At 39.6% G+C, this 23,081-nt stretch overlaps 2 protein-coding genes across 2 annotated transcripts in view; both read left to right on the top strand.

Annotated features, from left to right (window-relative positions):
- Window positions 1–23,081, top strand: part of LOC143031538 (uncharacterized) — a 485,407-nt gene that overhangs the window by 311,325 nt on the left and 151,001 nt on the right. The window lies entirely within an intron of this gene.
- Window positions 426–23,043, top strand: LOC143031524 (uncharacterized). The gene is made up of 2 exons (XM_076195483.1): window positions 426–593; window positions 16,925–23,043. The coding sequence occupies exons 1-2, from the start codon at window positions 490–492 to the stop codon at window positions 19,089–19,091; spliced, it is 2,271 nt and encodes a 756-aa protein (XP_076051598.1). The 5' UTR covers window positions 426–489; the 3' UTR covers window positions 19,092–23,043.

The following is a 23,081-nucleotide window of genomic DNA, read 5'->3' as shown; positions in this document are numbered from 1 at the left end:
CTTACTATTTATTTCCTATTGTAGGATTAGCAACTTTTGCGCGCCCTGAGTGGGCGTCGCTAAATTTAGCGAATATAGCAAAATATTTAGCGATTCCTCGCTGCCGCTTTTAAAGCACAACATGGCTGCCATTGATTTACCCCCAAAACACTGCACACTCCCGCCAACAACGGGAGAAAATATTGTATTTCCATGCATTTCTTATGTGTTATTCTCATGTTTATATCTTCTTACCAACGCGCATTACTCCATTTGTTATTCCTCCCCACCCCAAAACCCCGATTTCCCACAGGTCCCCCCAGATCGTTCAGGAAGAGAGGTAAGCCAATGCGCGCTCGGAGTAGGCTTCGCTAAATTTAGCGATTATAGCAAGATATTTAGCGATTCCTCGCTGCCGCATAGTAAACCACAAAATGGGTGCCATGTGTAAACACAAAAACACGGCACACTCCCGCCAACAAGGGTGAAATTATTGTATGTGTTATTCTCATGATTTTATGTTTTTGCCAACCCGCATTACTCCATTTATTGTTCCTCCCCACCCAAAAACCCCGTTTTCCCACAGGTCCCCCTCAGATCGTTCTGGAAGAGAGGTAAGCCAAATTCCATATCTTTCATATTTAATATCTTAAAAATACGCAATTGTGCAGGAAATGAAGTACACCATCGTTCATATCACAAAATTTATCACTAGGAACACATGAGCCAGATATCAAGTTCTATAGTTGGGTGAATCCATAAATTTTGACTTGGGTGTAGAATATATGTTAAGATGCATGCTTAGATCTAGTCTTTTCTAATCACCGCTGATGTTACTGTTGATTTGTGGTACTCATATCTGGGGTTGAAAATACTCAGAATGATAAAAGGTAGTTGATGATACAGGTGAGAATTGCAGCCTTGAGATTTAACATAATGTAACCTAACCTAATTGTTGGTAACTGTAAAGGTGCTTGTCTTAGTGTTGTGAATATCTTTCATTGCTGATGTTACTATGAACTTATTGTATTTAGACATGGGCTTGCAGATGATATAGGGAAGGGTTGCAGACTGGCAAACATCTTCTTTGTGAATAGTTGAAATCATGTAGAATCATAACTATACATTATTGTAAAAAAAATATAAATGTATGGAAGAGAATGAAAATTATCTTGTATTAAATTATTGAATACAAGAAACAAATCAAACAAATACCATTGAAAAATCTATTTGCCATGAGGGAGAGAGGGACTGGGGAGGTTAGATATGGTCAGAATAGGAGAGTACTGTGCTTGATTTATCGTTTATTTGAACAGTGTTGTCATTTCTTTCATTAATCACTGGCTTTGCATGCTTCTGTATATCGCAATACTTATTTCCCAATGCAGTCCCCAGATGGGGGTGGGGATTTAGTACAGACAAGTGATTTCCAATTGAAATGGAACACCCACTTTGGTCAAATCAACAGGAAAACTGTTGGGAAAAATTTTACTGTTGGGTGTTTTGCAAATGTTAAGATTTATATCACTGAATGCAATGTAACTTTGGATGATACAATTTTTTTCTACCTAATTTACCTCAAGTTCATTGGGGAAAGCTCTTGTAGACCAGTAAGATAACATTATCTAAAGTCAGGTATTACATGAGTGCAAATGTTCATTGTGATTTTATTCGTGGTTAGAACCTAATTGGATTGTGGATCCTATTTACCATGTGTATTTATATACAATTTCTATGATATCAAAGAAATGTATAATTGAGTTTAATTCATATAGTGTGCTTTGTCTTTCATTAGATGATTAGGTTGCAACATGCGAACTAAAATCATGCCTGCCAAATTTATAACCATTAATTAATGGTAGATCACAAGGAATAAACACTTTATCAGATCATAGAGATAATCAGATAGCATAGTAAGATAAAAGAAATATTAGTATTTTTATATTAAATACAATATATTTTCAAAACATTATCTGATAGATTTTGACCAAATCCGGGCCACATTCCCATATAGAATTCTTATCACTGAATTAGTTTATTTAAATGACTGCTGATTAATAAGTGAGAAGAAAGAAAGACAACCAATCTGATAAATGATAGCCAGCATGGATTCAGACGGAGACATTCTTGCGTGACTTACTCAAATTCTACAACACAGTCATCTCGAATTATGACAAAAGAAATAAGTACAGGCCTATAAGCTTGACTTCAGTTGTAGAAAAAATGATGGAAACTATCATCAGAGATGCTATCGAACATCATTTAGAAAGTAATTGTTTGATAAATATGAATAGCCACATGAATGGGTTGAGACGGAAACGTTCTTGCGTGATTAACTTACTCGAATTCTACAACGCAGTCATCTCGATTTATGACAAAAACAATATATACTTAATATATATAGACTTTACAAAAACTTCTGATACCTTCCCCCATGGAAGTCTACTTACTAAATCAGCTTCACATTGAGTATGTGGTAGCCTATTAAGTTGGACTAGAAATTGGTTTAATGATCGAAAATAGGGAGTTTTAAATGGCAAAACTTCGAGATGGAAAAATGTTACGAGTGGAGTTCCTCAAGGTTCCGTTCTTGGGCCACTTCTATTCATAGTATATATTAATGACCACGGACTAAAATCTATTGTCTCCAAATTTATTGATGATACAAAATTGTGCGGAAGACAAATGATCACTTAAATAAATTAGATATTCAAGAAGATTTAGATAAATTACAGCAATGGTTTCAAAAGTGACTAATGAAATTTAACACAAATACTTGCAAGGTAAAAATAACAGTAAGTACGATTATTATTTAGAAATACCCCATCTGGGGTATTGGCTGCTTGTTATTGTGGCAAAGTAGCATGCAGTCGATACTTTAGGGTCTATATGGGGCGCCCCTACGGACCAGAGCCACACATCATTTTGTATATGATAGAAGAAATTCTGTCATAGAGAAATGATGACACTTTTATACTACGACTGTCCCTCCGTTATGCTGTCCCCCAACCCCTTGTTGCTGTCCTGTATCATTTCTCTGAGTATTCTCTTTCTGTGATGGGGGAATTCCCTGTGGTGGGGGAAAAGAATACTGCCACCAAGTATCCCACTTGGAACGTAAGAGGTGAGAAGAAAGGGACGGGGAGAGGGACTAGGCATCCTTCTCCCTGTAGCCCCACGGGGCATATATCCTAGAAAGAAAAGTGAAGGCATAAGGGGTGCTGGAGGGCCTCGGGCCAGCACCCTAAGGTTTGGGTCTTTTAATGTGCGTGGATGTGGTACAGATGAGAGTAAAAGGGAAGAGATAGGTAGTATGTTTGTGAGAAGAAAGATGGATGTGTTGGCTTTGAGTGAAACTAAGTTGAAAGGGAAGGGTGAGTGTAAGTTTGGGAGTGTAAGTGGGAGGTTTTCAGGAGTGAAGAGAGGGCAAGGGAGGGAAGGGGTGGCTATTCTAGTAAGTGAGGAGATAGGTAAACAGGTAGTGGAGTGGAAGGAGGTTTCCTCAAGGATAATGTGGATGAAGGTGAAACTGGGAAAGGAGATGTGGGTCTTTGTAAGTGCATATGGGCCTGGCAGTGAAAAGAGCGTGGAAGAAAGGGAGGCCTTTTGGATAGATTTAAATGAGTGCATAGAGGGTTTAGGAAGAAATGTCAATGTAATAGTACTGGGAGACCTTAATGCTAGGGTGGGAAATGGTCCAATCGATGGAGTGGTTGGGAAGTGTGGAGTTCCAGGAAAGAATCGTAGTGGAGAGTTGATGGTGGAAATGTGTCTAGAAAGAGAGTTGAAGATAGCAAATACAGTGTTTCGGAAGAAAGTCAAGCATAAGTACACATGGGAGAGGGTGGTGGAGGGAAGGGTGGTAGATAGAGTGCTAATGGATTATGTAGTGGTAAATAGGATTATGATAGGAAGAGTTAAGGATGTACATGTGCTAAGGGGAGAGGGTGGGGGAATATCAGATCATTTTTTGGTGGAAGGTAAGCTGAGAGTGAAGGATAGATGGAGAAAGAGGAAAGGGACAAAAGGTAGGGAGGTTCTTAGAGTGAACTCCTTGAATGAAAAGGAAAAAGGAGAAGGAGTACGAAAAGAAGCTGAAGGAGGAGTGGGAGGGAGTAAAGGATGGAGCAGTGATGGGGGTGGAGGAGGAATGGGGATGGTTCAAGGAGGGAGTCTTAAAGTGTGCAAGGATGGTGTGTGGAACAAGAAGGACAGGGGGAAATAGAAGAAAGGGTAGTGAATGGTGGGATGAGGAAACAAAGAAGGTTGTAGAAGAGAAGAAGCGAGCATTCACAGATTGGTTACAAAAGAGGACGGGGGAGTCATATGAGACGTACAAAGAAAAGAAAAGAGAAGTAAAGCAAAAGGTAAAGGAGGCAAAGAGGAGAGCAGATGTGAAATGGGGTAGGAGTATGACAGAAAATTTTGAAAGTAATAAAAAGATGTTTTGGAAAGAAATTAAGAGAGGAAGAGGAGGTGAATCAAGTAGGGAAGAAAAGGTAAAAGGTACAGATGGAGAGATGATAATGGAAGAGATGGCAGTAAGGGGAAGATGGGTAGAATATTTTAGGGAGTTGCTAAATGTGAAGGAGGATAGGGAAGGAAAGATAGCTGCAGTGGGAAATGCGAAGAAAATGAGAGTGATGAGTGAGGAGAATGGAGGAGAAATAGGGAAGGATGAGGTGAAGGCAGTTGTAAAGATGATGAAAGCAGGTAAGGCACCTGGTCTGGATGGATGCCATGCAGAATGTCTGAAAAAGGGAGGTTCAGTGATGGTGGACTGGTTGGTGAGGTTATTTAATGTTTGCTGGAGAGAGGGTAGAGTACCGGAGGACTGGAGAAGTGCCTGTATAGTTCCTCTTTACAAGGGAAAAGGGGACAAGTGTGAATGTAGTAGTTTCAGAGGGATTAGCCTGTTAAGTGTAGTTGGGAAGGCTTATGGGAGGATCTTAATTGAGAGGATTAGGAGAGGAACAGAAGGAGTAATTGGTGAGGAACAGTGTGGATTTAGGACAGGTAGAGGTTGTGTAGATCAGATCTTTGTGGTAAGACAGATATGTGAGAAAGCTATAGGAAAGGGGAAGGATGTTTTTTGGGCTTTTATGGATCTGGAAAAGGCTTATGACAGGGTAGACAGAAAGGCACTGTGGGAGGTTATGCAGATTTATGGGATAGGAGGAAAGCTTTTGGGAGCTGTCAAGAGTTTTTATGAGAGTAGTAGAGCATGTGTCAGGATTAGAAATGGAGAGAGTGAGTGGTTTGGAGTAAAGGTGGGACTTCATCAAGGATGCGTTATGTCACCCTGGCTGTTCAACTTATACATGGATGGGGTGGTGCGAGAGGTGAATGCTAGGGTAGTGGGTCAGGGATTGGAGATGGTTAAAGAAAATGGAGAAAAGTGGGAGGTGAGCCAGCTGTTGTTTGCGGACGACACTGCGCTTGTGGCAGGGTCAGAGGAGGGATTGAGGAAGCTGGTGGCAGAGTTTGGGAGAGTATGTGATAGAAGAAAGCTAAAGATAAATGTGGGTAAAAGTAAGGTGATGAGATGTACAAGGGGTGAAAGTGGCAGTAGACTGGAAGTAAACATTAAGGGAGAGCAACTGGAGGAAGTGGATAGTTTTAGATACTTGGGTGCAAGTGTAGCAGGAAAAGGTGGAGTGAAGGTGGAGGTAGAATGTAGATTGAGAGAAGCGAGTAAATGCCTTGGTGGATTAAAGAGTGTAATGAGGAATAGACATTTGGGAATGGATGCGAAGAGGAGACTGTATGAAGGAGTGATTGTGCCAACAGCACTGTATGGGGCAGAAACGTGGAACATAAGAGAAGAAGAGAGAAGGAGTTTGAATGTGTTTGAGATGAGGTGTCTGAGAAGTATGGTGGGGGTTACTAGGCTGGATAGAGTGAGAAATGAGGAGGTGAGGAGGAGAACAGGGGTGAAAAAGGATTTGGGAGATAGGGTTGATGAAAGAATATTAGGATGGTTTGGACACATGGAAAGAATGAGTAAAGAAAGACTAGTAAAAGAGGTATGGAAGGCAGATGTGGAGGGAGTGAACATGAGGGGACGTCCTAGGATGAGATGGATGGATGGGGTGAAGGGGGCTTTGGGGAAGAGGGGAATGTCTGTTGAGGAAGGAAGGGAGAGGATGGAAGACAGAGGTGAGTGGAGAATGGTTGTATATGGATGATGTTGTGATTGCATGAGAAGGAATGGGCGGGGGTGTGGGGTAGTATGTGTGAGTAAATTTTGACGCAGCCCGAAGGGATTTCTCCCCGTCCTCTCCTTATATGCAAGGGGTGACGGAGAGGGGGGGTCGCCGATTAAATGAAGCGGCCTTGCTGTGGATGTGCTGTGTCTTGCGACACTGCTTCTGACCCAGGGCGGTGGGCAGGGTTCAGGGATGACCCGTTATCCAGGAGGTGCTCAGATGAGAGGGAGGGTGGGAGGGGTGTGGAGTGTATTTAGGGATGAAATGGGTGGGAGTGTTTTTATGCCTTTCCCTTTTTGGCTACCTCCCTTAGAAGTGGGAAAAAGCCTTGGTATATGTATGTATGTATGTTAACAAAAGTGGATAGTGACAGGGATCTTGGAGGTAATTATCAGTAATGATCTCAAATCATCTAAGCAGTGTATTTCAGCCTCTGGAAAAGCAAATAAGATTTTAGGACTGATTGCGTGATCTTTTGACTTCAAAAGTTCAACTCTCATTAACAAGCTATATAAATTGTTAGTTCATCCACCTTTGGAGTATGCTGTTCCCGCATGGTCACCAAATCTCATTAAAGACTGATAGATTGGGTCAGAAATATGGACAATGACAGAAAGGCTGAAAAGTAAGGTACAAGCAGCAGAGATGAGAGTACTGCGAATGATAAAAGGTGTAACAAGGTGTGACAGAATAAGAAATGAAGAAATAAGAAGAGAGCTGGAAATAGAGCCAATATTAGAATATGTAGAGAAAAGCCAATTGAGATGGTTTGGCCACGTCATGAGGATGAATGAGCATCAGTACCCATTAAAATACTACCAGTAGCAGCCACAAGGAAAGCATCCAACAGGAAGACCCAGGAAGAGATGGAGAGACGGTATCAGACAAGCCATAGAGTCAAGAGGAAGAACTATGGAGGAGGTGGAGAGAGTGCAGCTGTATGCTGATAGGGCCTTGTGGAAGGACTTTGTGAGGCATCATCGCTGACAGGGCATCGCCCTACCTGGTGTATGGTGAGGTGAGAAGACTGGAAAAAGTACAACGGCGAGCCACAAAACTAATTCCAAATATAAAAAATAAATCATACGAATATCGACTAAAACAAATAAATCTGTTTTCCCTAAGAAAAAACAAAAACAAAAAAAAAAAAACGTAGATTCAGAGGTGACTTGATACAGGCCTTTAAGATTCTAAAGGTAATTGGCAACATCAAAAGTGACACAATTTTTACACTGAATGAGAATCCGACAAGAAATAATGGTCTCAAACTGTCAGGTGTTATGACTCAGGCTGGAAAGATACTTGTCAAACATAAGGGCATACCAAGTGCCCAAGCCACAACAAAGTTAGAATAGAGATATAGAATCGCATCAGACTATTGGTATGCCGAAAGACAGAGGACAGTGTTAACCATTTGATATTTCAGTATGAAATATAATCAAACAGAGACAACATAAATTAACAAAACAATATTAATAACATTAATCCTAACACACAATAAGAATAAATGGGGAATGAGATAGGTAGAAAATATAGAACGGGTAATGCTGCGTCCACACGGTCGAGCTGTGCCTGGCAGACTTTGCCCTTACCAGGCAAAGTCCGTAGACGCTGCCCGCGAAGGTGTCCACACGGCTGACGATGGTGGTTGGAGGTTAGTTGGCTACAAGCAGATGTTGGAGTGAGTGGTTCAGTGCGGTACGATAACCATGGTTCCCGCCATACTTGGAAAGAAGGTAGCACTTTACAGCATTATAATTGCTGCCTACATTAAAAAGAAAAACAAGAAATCACGGAGGCATGTCTGGTGCCGTGAGTGGTTACATGAGAATGAACATGAACAGCTTTTCTGTTCTCCTTTCGAAAGTGGAGCAATATATACAAAGCAAGAGACAAATATGAGGAAACGCATAGCACCAACAGCAGGTCTAGAGGCTACTCGGTATAAATCAATCAATGTTACGGTGTCTTGTCGAGACCAGTATACACTAGTACTAGATGCGGACATGGTGGTAAGGTAACTTCGGTCTGTACTGAGCGGATTTGCTAACTTTGGTCGCACCTCATCTCGTGCATTTGGCAGCGATATCTATAAAGTGCCTAAAAGATAATCACTTCTACCTACTGTATTCTAACTCCCTGCGCGCCTATCTAGGGGTCCTATTTAGTAAACACCAATATCATTACTTGCTACCATCTCTAGGTGGCTTCTGCTGGATGCGGGGATGTCGTCAAATAGGCGCGGGTCCCTCGTTCAGGCAGGATGCGTCCGCTATTGAAGGATAACTTTGCTGTTGAGCGTGGCGGGAACCCTAACTGTCCTCGTTATTTGGCAACTCATGGCGGGACGCGGGTTCGATTCCGTAGGGGGTCTCCTAATTTTCACTAACAAATTCCTTTCTGGTTAGGATGTCCCGAAAAGGGGGGAACTGTACTCTACGTCGAATAGGCACAAGGGTGGTGATTCATCCCACCCTAAGCGCGGTGTGTTCACTGGAGGCTGACCTCGTCGCAACACCGTTCAAACCCTTCCCACGAGGGTCGGGCGTCACTCACATCACTGTCCACAATTCGATAAGTCTCCGGGTGGGGGGGGGGGCACATGAATCACTCGTGTAGGGTCTGACGGTGCGTCAACAGGCCACTTTAAGGAGAAAATCCTCGATAGCCACCGTATGGGAGGGTAGGGCGCGTTTGAACTTCCGAGAATACGAGTGGTCCAACCTCCCTGTGGGGGCCCAGAAGGATGACTGCCCAGTGCCCGGCACCGCCGGGTCAACTGCCTATGCCCATACACGGTGTGGCATACACCGTTCCCGTTTTTCTAAATGTCAAATCAATAGTTTCATATGGAGCGCCGTGCACGTTTATGTGGGAGTTGAATCAGTTCTAATTGTTCCTTGAGGGTAGTCACTACTCACGAGAGTGGAAGATATGATTCTAACTAGTCTAATTAAAACTAGCCTAAACAATAAATGGCAAGCGCGCAGGGGGGGGGTTAAACCGTTAGAACAAATTCGAACGGTAACTCTTGGATGTAATACACTAATTCTATTCATAAAGTAGCAACTTACAACTGCAAGAAGGAACAGTAAACTTGAGACGTTGTGGGATCCCACACTCAATATTAAACATTCGTGTCTTTACTCGCAGGCATATGTAGACACCTGGAACTTAAGAGGAGGGGGGAGGGCTTTCCTGAGCAATTAGAAGTCTCTCTCAAATTCGTTAAGGCACTGTAATTGACTGCCAAAGTGGTGCAATAGTTAATGAGGATAAGGAGAAGGAAAAATATCAAGAAGTAGTTGCTAGAGGCCTTAAGAGTTCCGGAAATGCCCAAGAGTAAAGGGAATTGATAGTCGAAAAGGGCTGAAAGGAGACGAAAAAGTGTGGAGCCTGCGACGGCTAGGCCCTTGAGCGAAAGTATTTGGTAACTGGGGTTTGAAAGCAGATGCAAGAAAATGAGAAGGAAAAATAGTCCGTGTGTCACAACCCAAAGTTGTGACAATTTAAATAAATATATATATATATATATATATATTACATATATATATATATATATATTACATACATATATATATATACATACACACACACACACACACACACACACATATATATATATATATATATATATATATATATATATACAGACAACACTTGACAAACGACAAGGTGGCGTCCCAATCCCATGTTAGCGACTACGGTCGTTAGTATATTTGCTTGTAGCAAGGTCTTTTTTTTTTCTATTTCCTCCAAGAAAATCGCATATTACGTTCATGTATTATAATTTACTATATATATATATATATATATATATATACATATATATATATATATATATATATATATATATATATATATACAGACAACACTTGACAAACGACAAGGTGGTGTCCCAATCCCATGTTAGCGACTACGGTCTTTAGTATATTTGCTTGTAGCAAGGTCTTTTTTATTTCTATTTCCTCCAAGAAAATCGCATATTACGTTCATGTATTATAATTTACAAAATTAATGCTTAATTTTCTAATGTTATATCGCGTCCATGTATACAACTGAATAACCTTGATCTTCATGTAAACACGACGAGATTACCGTCCTGTATCTGAGCACTTTCTTTCGAAGTAAGTAACAAATTCGAATTGAGCACCTTCTACAGACACACTAATTGTATGAAATACACTCTCCTTGTAAATTCACTTATTGTAAAAATATAAATTATAAAAATACACCATAGACCGAAGTTGTAAGGATTGTTGAGATCTTGTGATTTTATGCATGACTGGACGTGTCTGGCCTATGTAATTACCACAAATGTATCATGTTATCAGTTCCATAGAGGGATCAAAGTGAGCAACATTCCTTTGGATGACATTGGTATCATTAATACATATAAATGCAAACACTTTTTCACTATTCATTTTTGCATTTGAAATATCGGTTGGTATTATTTTAGAAGGTTACACGTACATGATATATCATTAGAAAATTAAATATTAATTTTGTAAAATATAAAACATCAATGTAATAAATAATTTTTTGGCAGAAATCAATTACAGAAAAAGTTGCAGCTATACACAAACTAATGAAGTTGCGTCAAATCCTGTAGACACCATCTTTGGTTTGATAGATTTGGAGGTTGACAATGATGACCCATATGATTTCTAGAATTATAGGTGCTGCATTACTAAATGCAGGTTAGGTTAGGTAAGGATAGACAAATCTATCATACTTTATTTTCTTTGACCGGTGCATCAATCAAAATAAAGATTGCATCTCAAGCAGTCAAAGTGTATACCTATGTGTATAGCTTTTAGCAACTTTTTAAGTTATTGATTTCTGCCAAGAGTAACGTATATTACATTAATGTTTAATAATTTACAAAATTGTTATTTAATTTTCTATTGCTATATTGAGTAGGTGTGCACTTTTAAAAATTTAGCATTCTGTTTCTTCCTATGGAATGATTATACTAGATTAACTTAGGTTAGGTGCTATTGGACCACGCATGTTTTATGATAAATATCCATGTTGGCATGATTACAGAATTTTGTAAATTTGATTTACTACAATAAATAAGATATTGCAGTATTTTTTATATATCTAGAATGTCATTTATGAACATACAGAAACCTGATGTAATTAACTACAATTTCCTTTGGACCGATTCTGTCATCCATCGACAATTCATAGCATCATAGTTATGGGAAGACTACTGACCACAGTTCCCGAGAAAATTATTACTTATATTTTGATATAGGAAAGGAGACATGGTACATCCATGGGGTCCTACAAAAAATTGAACTGGGAAGATGTGATAAGTGGCATCCCATAAGGCTCTGTATTGGCTCCTTTGATGTTTGCCATATATATAAATGATATGGATGAGGGAGTGAAATGTTACATGAACTTCTTTGCTGACGATGCCAAATCACTCAAGAGAGTAAGCACAGAAGAAGATTGCAGATCACTTGAAGAAGACCTGGACAAAATATGGGAATGGAGTCAGAGATGTGAAATGAACATTAAGAAATGTAGCATAATGGAATTTGGAAAAAGCAAAAATAGAATACATACATATACCAAAGGCTTTTTCCCCCTTACACGGAGGGTAGCCAAAAAGAAAAAGGCATAGAAACCACTCCTACATATTCCACTCCCCTCCCCCCTCCTCCCTCTCATCTTGGCACCTCCTGGATGACGGGTCATCCATGCATCCTATCCACTGCCCTGGGTCAGAAACAGTGTTGCAAGACACAGCACATCCACAGCAAGGCCGCTTCATAAATCCGGCGCCCCCCCCTTCCATCCCCTCATGCAGAAAAGGAGAAGGTGGGGAGAAATCCCTTCGGGCTGCATCAAATTTTTTCTCATACATACTTCCTTACCCCCAATCTCCCACCCACTCCCCCTCATGTATCACAGCATCATCCATACACAACCCTTCTCCATTCACCCCTATCTTCTGTCCTCTCCCGTCCTTCCTCAACAGACATTCCTTTCTTTTGTAATGCCCCTTTTACCCCATCCATCCATCTCATCCTAGGATGCTCCCTCATATTCACTCCTTCCACCTCTGCCTTCCACACCTCTTTTACTAATCTTTCTTCACTCATTCTTTCCATGTGTCCAAACCATCCTAATACTCTTTCATCAACCCTATCTCCCAACTCTCTCTCCACCCCTGTTCTCCTCTTCACCTCATTTCTCTCTCTATCTAGCCTAGTAACCCCTATCATACTTCTCAGACATTTCATCTCAAACACATTCAAACTCCTCTCTTATGTTCCATGTTTCTGCCCTGTACAGTAATATGTAATAGCATACCCTTCTAGAGAAACCTCACCAGAATTGATTACAATCCAAACACAAATAAAGGAAACATATAGCATTACAAACATCTGCACACCATCTTCCACATCAGCCCCCAAGGCTACTCTCCCCAATTCCAACCCTTAAATGTATTAACAGCCTACATGCTGTGAGGTGATGTGTGCACACCATCCAATATGGCTGCTCACACAAACAACAAATTAGAGAGGAAAAATACAAGAATAGCTTCCAAATCTAGATATACTGAACTCCGGCAAACACCCACTAGACAACCTGTAGAACACAACCAACAAGTAACATCCCCAGACATACCAATGTGAGCTCCTCCCCTTCATTCCAATCACATCCATGGTCTCTTCGTATCACATGCAGAAATGATCAAGCCTACATATGAAAATACACAAACTATATAAGAAAGCAATATGGTGAGATAACACAGAAGAAATAGGAAGAAAAATTGGAAGACCCAACATTCATCCATAGATGAGGTATCACAAGAATTCACAAACAGATGCTGAAAGCCAGTGAAAAAGATATTGCTAGAGGTTAAGGGAAGAAATACAACCCTAAATAGGTTGGTCAATCCATTATCCTAGAAGGTCTCTCCTGCAGGAGATCCATGACTCCCAGGTAACAACCAGCAGTGGCCAACAGGCAGGCCCATAGGTCACTTGGGGAAGATATACTGTGTTGTTGTTGTAGTGTGGAGCAGTGTAGGGTAAGGTGTTCAGTGTCTTCCATATGGTGGTTGCATCTAGGGTAGTTTGATTGTGAGGCCAGGCTTTTTCTCTGATGATACTGTCTAGTGCTGGGTGGTATCATGAACACTTGCAAGCTAGTGTGGTTTCTTGAGAGGGGTTTTTGTGGGGCTGATGTCTGAAGAGGATTTGGTGGTATGTCTTGAGGAGCTTCTTTAGTAAGATTAATGTATTTACCTAGTTGTATTTTATGGGAAGAGAACTATGCTCGTAGTGACCCATCTTTGTATCACTCAACATCTAGTTTGTTCTTAAATTCTTGTATACTTTTTGTACATACTATTGTTTCATCCAATTTGTTCCAGACATCCACCACTCTATGTGGGAAACTATTTTTTTTTTCCAGATCTCTTCTATAACTATCCTTTTTGAGTTTCTTTTCATGTCCTCTTATTTTTCTTTTGTTCCACTTCATTAAATCTTCTCTGTCAAGGACTTGCATGCCTTTCATGATTCTGTAAATGGTCAGTAGATCTCCTCTTTCTCTTCTTTGTTCCAGGGGTGGTAGTTCCAGTTTGGACAATCTTTGTTCATATGTCAGTTTTGAAAGTGTTAGTGCCATCTTCGTTGTTGTTCTTTGGAATCTTTCTAATATCTTTACTGTCTTTTTTGTGCTGGGTGTCCATAGTGTTGCAGCATACTCCAATCTTGGTCTTATTATTGTGACTAATATTTTCTTTACCATTACCTCATCCAATTAGTTAACGGCCACCTTTATTGAGTTTAGTAAATTGTAGGTTTCTCTGACTATTTTGTTTATGTTTGTCAGGTGTCATTTTTTTGTTAATAATTACTTCTAGGTCCTTTTCCGAGCTAACTTTTTTTTACTTCCTTTGTACCAATTTTATATTGCCCTGATATTGTATTTTTACTTTGTCCAAACTCTGTTATACTACATTTCTTGATGTTGAAGTTTACTTCCCACTTTTGGCTTCATTCACAGACTTTGTCCAAGTCTCTCTGTAGTGATTCACAGTCTTTTTCTGTACTTACTTTCTTTAGTAGTTTTGCATCATTGCAAAAAAGTTGATACATTATAACATTCTACACCTTCGTCCATGTCAATAATATAAGTAGCAAACATTATCAGAGCTAATACAGAACCTTGTGGGACTCCACTTATCATTTCTTCCCAGGTTGAGGTTTTGTCTCTTGACCCCTTCGATACGATGATGCCTACATAGGCGTCATGAGGAGCAAGTGGGTATGTGAGGATGCTGATGTCAGCGTCTTGATTATATATATGGTAGTTGTACCTGCGTGACCCCCATACTCTGTAAACTGGCTTCATCATATTTTCTATGGTTATCAAAATTCATGGGTGAAAGAGAATGAGCAATACAGCGGTAACTTTATTTTCTATAATGCGAGTATTATGATGCAACATCACACGTCTGGCAGCTAATGCTGCCCGTGAGATTTTGGCCTGTATTGAAGGGGTTAAATACCACCCTCATTTTTCTTCCATTCAAGAAATCTTTCATCCATTTCAATAAATTTCCTTGTACACCTGTTATTTCGAACTTTCTTAGTAGCTTTTTGTGTGGTACTTTATCAAATGCCTTTTGTAAATCTAGGAAAGCACAATCAACCCATCCATCCCTTTCTTGCATTATGTCTATTAGCCTCGAGTAAAAGCAAATCAAGTTAGTGGCACATGATCTTTCTTGTCTAAAACTAAATTGTTTTGGATTCAGTATATTATTTTCTTCCAGATGTTTAGTCCATCTACTTTTGGTAATTTTTTCACATATTTTTAGCTATTGTGCTTGTAAGGGAGATCAATCTATAGTTTGTTGGGTCTTCCTTATCTCCCCCTTTGTATATTGGTACAATATTTGCATTTTTCCAATCTTGTGGTACCTTTCCTTCTTTGAGTGAGCAATCTATTATATATTTTGTTGGTTAGTTCATGTATACATTCTTTTAGTATCCAATTTGTAATTCTGTCCAGACCATGTGATTTTTTTACATCAAGGTTTATTATTTGGTTCCTTATTTATTTCTGTGCCACATTTATTTCTTATATTGGGGAAGTCTTTCTGTTCTTCATTCCAATTTTGTGTATTTTCAATTGTGAATACAGATTTAAAATGTTTGTTCATAATTTCAGCCATTTCTACATCTTCTATATATTCCTCATTCCCTTGATGCAGTTTCATGATTTCTTGTTTATTTTTTTAGTTACCACTTACCTGTAGAATAATTTAGGTTGGTCCTAACATTTGTCTGTTATGTCTTTTTTGTGGCTTCTTTTTTCTTCCCTGTGTATTTTTATGTATTCATTTCTTAGTTTGATATGTATTTGCCACTTACCCTGTTTTTCTTTCCATCTTTTCCAAGGTTTGTCTATTCTATCTTTTGCCTCACTACATTTTTTGTTGTACCAGCACTTAATGTACACCCATTCCTGCTTCTGTTTTTGGTACATATTTATCTATTCCTTCTTTATAAATTTCTTTTGATATATTCCATTTCTCTTCCAGCTTTGTTTTTTCATTTAAGAAGTTTTCCCAATTTACTTTTTGAAAGAATTTCCTGAGTTTTAAATGTGTTTATTGTACATTATTCCTTTTCTGTCTTTCTCATTTCTTCCCAAATCAATTTCTTCTTTTAGTTTGAACTCTATTAGTACATGGTCACTCTCCCCAATTGGTGTCTTGTATTCCATTTTATTCACAATTTCAGGCTCTGACGTAGATATTAAGTCTAGTCTCGATGTTTCTATATCTGGCATTTTCCCTTACCTATTGAGTCATTGTGTATTGAATGGTCATATCTACCCAACATATTTCTTCAGAAAGTCACCCATAATTACTATGTATCCTCCTCTTAGTAGTTCATTTAATGCATGCTATGTGTTGTCCAACAATTTGGAATGGTCTCCCTCTGTCCAAGAATATATTTTTTGGGGCACATATATCACTACAAATTTTCTACTTTTCATGTGGCTGTGTTTAACTGTTATTATAATCAATTCCACTTTATTTTTTCCTTCTGTTATCTTTGTCACATTTAAGCCTTTCTATTTTTTATCCAATGGCTGTATAAGCCTTGTGAATGTGGTTTCATGTAGATGTGTGGTACTGGTGGTAAGTTATTTTATATGTTTGAGTAGTAAGCAACTTTTTTTTAATTCAAGTGCCACTGCTTGTGTGATGTAATGAGATGGGTGAGTGGAGTTGAGGGCTCTAGTGTAGAATTGTGTACATATAATTTTCTATGATATTCTATGGGGAGGATTTCAGTTTCTGTGTGCAGGTGTCCTATTGGTGTGGTTTTGGTGTATCCTATTATCACTCTCAATGCTTTATGTATAGTTAAGTGTTTGCTGATTATTTAGAATCCTACTGAAGAACCATAGTCAAGAATGGTTCTTATTAATTATTTGGAAACTGTAGATTTTCATTCTTTTGTCTAAAGACTGTATTTGTGATGGATTTTAGTGGGTGTATTTTTGTTGGTTCTCTGTGTCAGATCTTTGATGTGTGGGCTTAAAAGCTTTTGCTACAGTTAAGGTGTGTTTGTACTCACTCTACTGTTTAGCAGTGAGGTTGCCATTTAACATAAAGATATAAAATATAGACATTTAGTATATAATGCAAACCATTGCATATCTTGACTTTCACCTCTTCCTTTCAGACTGACAAGAAGTAAAATGGATAGTACAGTGTCCAAGTTAGTGAGTGATGACCTGAATCAGTGGGGAAGAGATGATAAGAGCTTTCTGAAGCAGACCCACAAGACAGATGTCCCTCCCAAGGCTCATATCAAATTAGAACCATTTCAGTCTGATACCTACAAAGATTATTGTGTAGCTCAACAGGACAGTCCAACACTAGAGAACACTGATATGACCTTCAAAGAGGAAAAGATATTATTTTGTGATATTTGCCATTTGACATTTGCTACAATAGATGAGTTTGAGTGCCATGGTAATGTCTGTGTTCAGAAGAAAAGTTCCCAAAGAGATCAATCTTTGAACTCCACCCTTTCAGGCAGCACTGGTGTGATGGATGACCATTGCTGTAAAGAAGAGGAAATGCAATATAATTGTCCTCAATGTAAAATGGCCTTTTACCAAAAAGGAGATCTCGATGATCACATTAAGAAGACACACACAAAAGGCAAACCCCACAAGTGCACATTCTGTCACGCAGCCATTTCCCGACTGAGAGACCTCAAGGCGCACATGCGCATTCATACGGGAGAGAAGCCCTTCAAGTGTTCCTTGTGCGTCGCTTCTTTCAGAAAATCAGGACATTTGAAGTCGCACATGCGAACTCATACAGGCGAGAAGCCACACGAGTGTGGGCTGTGTGGGGCTGCTTTCTCTCAGGCAAGCAGCTTGAAGAGCCACATACGGACCCACACCGGCGAGAAGCCCTATGAATGTGAGCAGTGTGGTGCTGCTTTCACAGAAGCAGGCAAGCTACGCAAGCATTTCAGGAAACACACAAGAGAAAAGGCAAGAGGTAAAACGGATGATGGTACAGGGCCCAAGTTAGTGAATGATGACCTGAATCACTGGAGAAGAGATGATAAGAGCTTTCTAAAGCAAAATCACAAGACAGATGCCCCTCCCAAGACTTGTATCAAATCAGAACAGTTTCAGTCTAATACCTGCAAAGATTATTCTGGTTCTCAGCAGGACAGTCCCACTCAAGAGAACACTGATATGACCTTGAAAGAGGAAAAAATATTATTTTGTGATATTTGCCATTTGGCATTCGCTACACTAGATGAGTTTGAGTGCCATGGTAAGGTCTGCATTCAGAAAAGTTCCCAAAGAGATCAATCTTTTAACTCAACCCTTTCAGGCAGCACTGCTGTGATGGATGACCATTGCTGTAAAGAAAAGGAAATGCAATATAATTGTACTCAATGTAATATAGCCTTTTATCAAAAAGGAGATCTCCAAGACCACATTAAGAAGTCACACACGGAAGACAGACCCCACAAATGCACATTCTGTCACGCAGCCTTTTCCCAGCCTGGACACCTCGAGGCGCACATACGTCTTCATACAGGGGAGAAGCCTTACTACAAGTGTTCCTTGTGTATTGCTTCTTTCAGAGAATCAGGACAGTTGAAGTCGCACATGCAAACTCATACAGATGAGAAACCACACAAGTGCGACCTTTGTGGTTCTGGTTTCTCAGAGACAGGCCAACTGTACACCCACATACGGACACACACCAGTGAGAAGCCACATAAATGTGAACTATGTGGTGCTACTTTCTCGGAAGCAGGCAGTCTACGCAGGCATTTCAGGGTGCACACAGGAGAAAAGGCACACGAGTGTACTGCTTGTGGTGCTAGTTTCCCCCGCGTTGATACTTTAAAGAGACACATGGAAACTCATAAAGATAAAAGTGAGAAACCACACAAATGCAGCTTTTGTGGCGCTGCTTTTTCTCAAAGAACTGGCTTGAAATATCATTTACAGAAGCACACAGATGAGAAGCCATATGAATGTGATCAATATGATTCTACTGTCTCACAATCAGCTACCTTTAAGTCACACATGCAAACTCGTACTGTTAAGAAAACATATAAATGTGGGGTTTGTGGGGCTGGTTTCACAAGTACAAGCAACTTGAGGAACCACATAACAAAACACACGGGGGAAAAGCCACATAAATGTGAGCAGTGTGGTGCTGCTTTCACAGAAGCAGGCAGTCTACGCAGGCATTTCAAGGTGCACACAGGAGAAAAGGCACACGAGTGTACTGCTTGTGGTGCTGCTTTCTCCCGTGCTGATACTTTAAAGAGACACATGGAAACACATTCACAGATTATCTTGTGAAGTTGCAAATTGTCTGCTGGCTGGTATAACTTGGTGGATCTTGGTCATTGTCTATATGGAAATAATGCATCAGCATTTTCCCACCCCTCAAAATAAGTTTCAGTACCTACCATACATCCTTGAGTAATAGTTGACCCCTTGTTTGTGGCCAAGAAATCTAGAATTTTTCACACACATTGTGTAAAAGTTGGCCCTAGTTTTTCAGACCTACCATAATGGAACAGCAGTGGTGCAGTAATCTTGCTGTGAACCCTTATTAACCACTGGTTTATCTTCCACTTTTCTCTCCATTTTCTTTAACCATTTCCAATCACCAACCCATTACTCTTGCATTCACTTTTTGAACCACCCCATCCATGTTTAAATTGAACAGCCAAGGTGACATATCACATCACTGGCAAAGTCACACCTTTACCTCAAACCACTCTCTCTCCATTTCTGATTCTAACACAGGCTCTACTACTCTCATAAGGATCCTTGACTGCTCTTAACAGCTTTCCTTCTATCCCATACATCACTTTGATTACGCTTGTAGCTCTTGGTACAGTAGTCTGAGCAGAAAAAACCAGTCCCGGCTACAGGTTACACAAAATAAGGTAATTAGATTCATACAAAATTTACCTCAACGTAGTCATATTGGTATTGAAGAATTTAGCAAGGTAGGAATGTTACCTGTAAAATATCGTGTCCAGCAGTTGAAACTAAACCAGGTTTATAATGTCGTTCATAATTCTGCTCCCTCATATGTTAGCTGTAATTTTACATTATCAGCTGAGAACCGAACCCGGAACAGTCGAGTCTCTTATTGTACCTCATGCAGGTCCCTTCACCAAAAACAGTTTTCACTTCACAGGTGCTCAACTATGGAACTCACTACCTGTGTCCATTAAGAAGTCAAATAGCAAGGTTACCTTCAAGAAAAAAGTCAAGGGTTACTATATGTCTCAGCTATGGACAGAGAACAGCCTTGATTTTGTGTACTACTAGCTTAGTGAGGGATACCTGATTCCATGAGTAATACCATCCAAATCTGTGTTCACTCATAACTGTTCTGACCTCCCCCCCCTTTTTTTTGTTCTTCAGAAGTTTAGTTTAGTATAACAATGATTGATGTTTACAAATTGGTTTCCACCTTTGTTTTGCCAGTCATAATATGGGATATGTCTCAGGTAGGGTCCAAGAACAGTTATAATCTGACCTTTTTCTTCGTTCTCCTTGTTGTTTTACTCATTCGAGTACTGGTCCCCTGTACCCTACCTCTGATGCTTCAGGTTATAATGTACTACTCCCTAGTGCTCATACTAATTGCCCACTCCGTCCTGAGATTCAGGTTAAATGTTAGATTTAATTAATAGGTGACCCTAGCTGCAGTGTAGCATTCACTATAACCACATGTTGTTACAGATGTAGAATATTGTAGTACTATATATCATTAATGGTACTACTCTGATGTAGTACTCACTCATACATGTTGATACAGCTGTAGAATAATGCAGTATATCATTAATGGTACTACTCTGATATAGTACTCACTCATACTGTTTTGTTACAGTTTAACATTATTTTGTTGTTCCTTTGCTTATTGCAATGTTCCTTTTTGTGATGGTGCTCAAATTTTTGGTCTCAATATTCCTATGTGTACAAACATTTTAGTAATATGAGCTAAACTATAACAATGTTTATGAGTCATATGTGTTCTGACTGGTATTACTCATGATTGTCTCTGGTCCCCTTAACCCCCTACGTATGTTGTCAGTGTGACTTAGTGTAGAATAACAATCTGATGAGGACCACAATAGAAATAAGCGTACATGCTTTTTGTGTTATCCTTGGCAATTTGCAGTTATTATTCCGAACTATGTGTTCTTGTCATTATTTGCACTTCATGTACATTGATTCATCGCCAAATAAAGTCTATCTATCTATCTATCTGCACTTCCACCTACAGTACCTTCCTGTCTACCCTGTCATAAGCCTTTTCCAAATCCATAAGGACCCAAAAAACATCCTTACCTTTTCCTAAAACTTTCTCACATATCTGCCTTACCACAAAAATCTGATCCACACAACCCCTACCTTTCCTAAACCCTCACTGTTCCTCACCAATTCCCTATGTTCCTCTCCTAATCTACTAAAATCATCGCCAGCACAGGCTTTAGACAACAAAGAAATTCCAATTACTGTCTTCAAAGTAAAGAAAGTGGGATCTGAAAAAGACTTGGGAGTAATTATCTCAAACAACTTGTCCCCTGATAAACAAACAAAATTGTCGGGGAATCCTATAACTTGCTAAGATCAATAAAAGTGGCGTTTACCTATTTAGATGAAGAAATTATTAAAAAAATATTAGTCACACTAATAAGGCTGCAACATTATGGTCACCCAGTACCAAAAAGAATATAAAGAAACTTGAAAGAATCCAGAGAACAAGTACGAAAATGGCGCCAGCACTTTCAAACTTGTTATATGAAGAGAGACTATCTAAATATAAGTTACTGACTTTGAAATAAAGAAGAGAGAGAAGTGACCTACTGACCATCTACAGAATCATGAAAGGCATGGAAATACTTGATAGGACTTGTTAATTGGGACAAGAGAAACACAAGAGGACATGGAAAAAACTCAAAAATGATAGTTATAAAAGATCTGAAAAAAAAAAAAAAAATCCACACAGAGTGGTGGACACTTGGAACAAACTGGATGAAACAATAGTGTGTGCAAAAACCATACATGAATTTAAGATCAAACTAGACACTGAGATACAAAGGCAGGACACCATGAATGTAGCTCCCCTTCCCATATGATACATATACCAAAGGCTTTTTCCCCCTTACACAGGGGGTAGCCAAAAGGAAAAAGGCATAGAAATCACTCCCACCCATTTCATTTCCCATATATTCCACTCCCCTCCACCCTCCCTCCTATCTTGGCACCCAAGTATCTGAAACTATCCATTTCCTCCAGTTTCTCACCTTTAATGCTCACTTCCAGCCTGTTGTCACTCTCTCCCCTTGTACACCTCATCACCTTACTTTTGCCCACATTTATCCTCAGTTTCCTTCATGCACACACCTTCTCAAACTCTGTCACTAACTTCCTCAATCCCTCTGATCCTGCTACAAGCGCAGTGTCGTCAGCAAACAACAACTGGCTCACCTCCCACTTTTCTCCATTTTCTTTAATCATCTCCAACCCCTGACCCAATACCCTTGCATTCACCCCTCACCCCACCCCATCCATGTAAAGATTGAACAGCCAGGGTGACATGACACACCCCTGATGAAGTCCCACCTTTACCTCAAACCATTCACTCTCTCCATTTCTAATCCTAATGCAAGCTCTACTACTCTCATAAAAACTCTTGACTGATCTTAACAGCTTTTCTCCTATCCCATATATCTGCAGTACCTCCCACAGTGCCTTCCTGTCTACCCTGTCATAAGCCTTTTCCAGATCCATGTAATACATCTAGGTAAATACACATGGGAATTTTACAGCTACAGAAAAAGCATTACAAGTAATAACATAATGCACTGAAATTACCCCAATAACACCTGCATACAAAAATTATGCATATGGATTACATAAAAGTAATTGGTACACATTTCAATGTTATAACCCTAAATCCTATCTCGTATCACACAACATTACCAGCTGAAAGTTAAAATGAAAAAATACTCAAACATAGATAACCAACCACCTGTACCACACAATACATCCACATAAAAACATTCATACATTCACCAAACAAGCTCTACAAGACAGAACATCAAACTCAATACTTCAACAACCCCCAGACATTCGACTTGCAGAAAAACCCTGTCAAGAGAATCAAGAACCAACTGGCATGCACAGACACCTTCCAGCTCAAAGACAGTATTAACACAGACTAAGGCTAGCCACAGATCAAACTACCCTACAATGTCCTGTATTAAAGAGTAACCATTGTAAATAAAAGGTATCTAATCTTACTGGAATTTTTTTTAGTAC

Source organism: Oratosquilla oratoria, chromosome 12 (assembly GCF_046742065.1).
Source record: "Oratosquilla oratoria isolate Oo_2021 chromosome 12, ASM4674206v1, whole genome shotgun sequence".
Taxonomy (NCBI): Eukaryota; Metazoa; Arthropoda; class Malacostraca; order Stomatopoda; family Squillidae; genus Oratosquilla; species Oratosquilla oratoria.
Note: the sequence above shows the minus strand (reverse complement) of the source record. Positions and strands in the feature narration are given on the sequence as shown.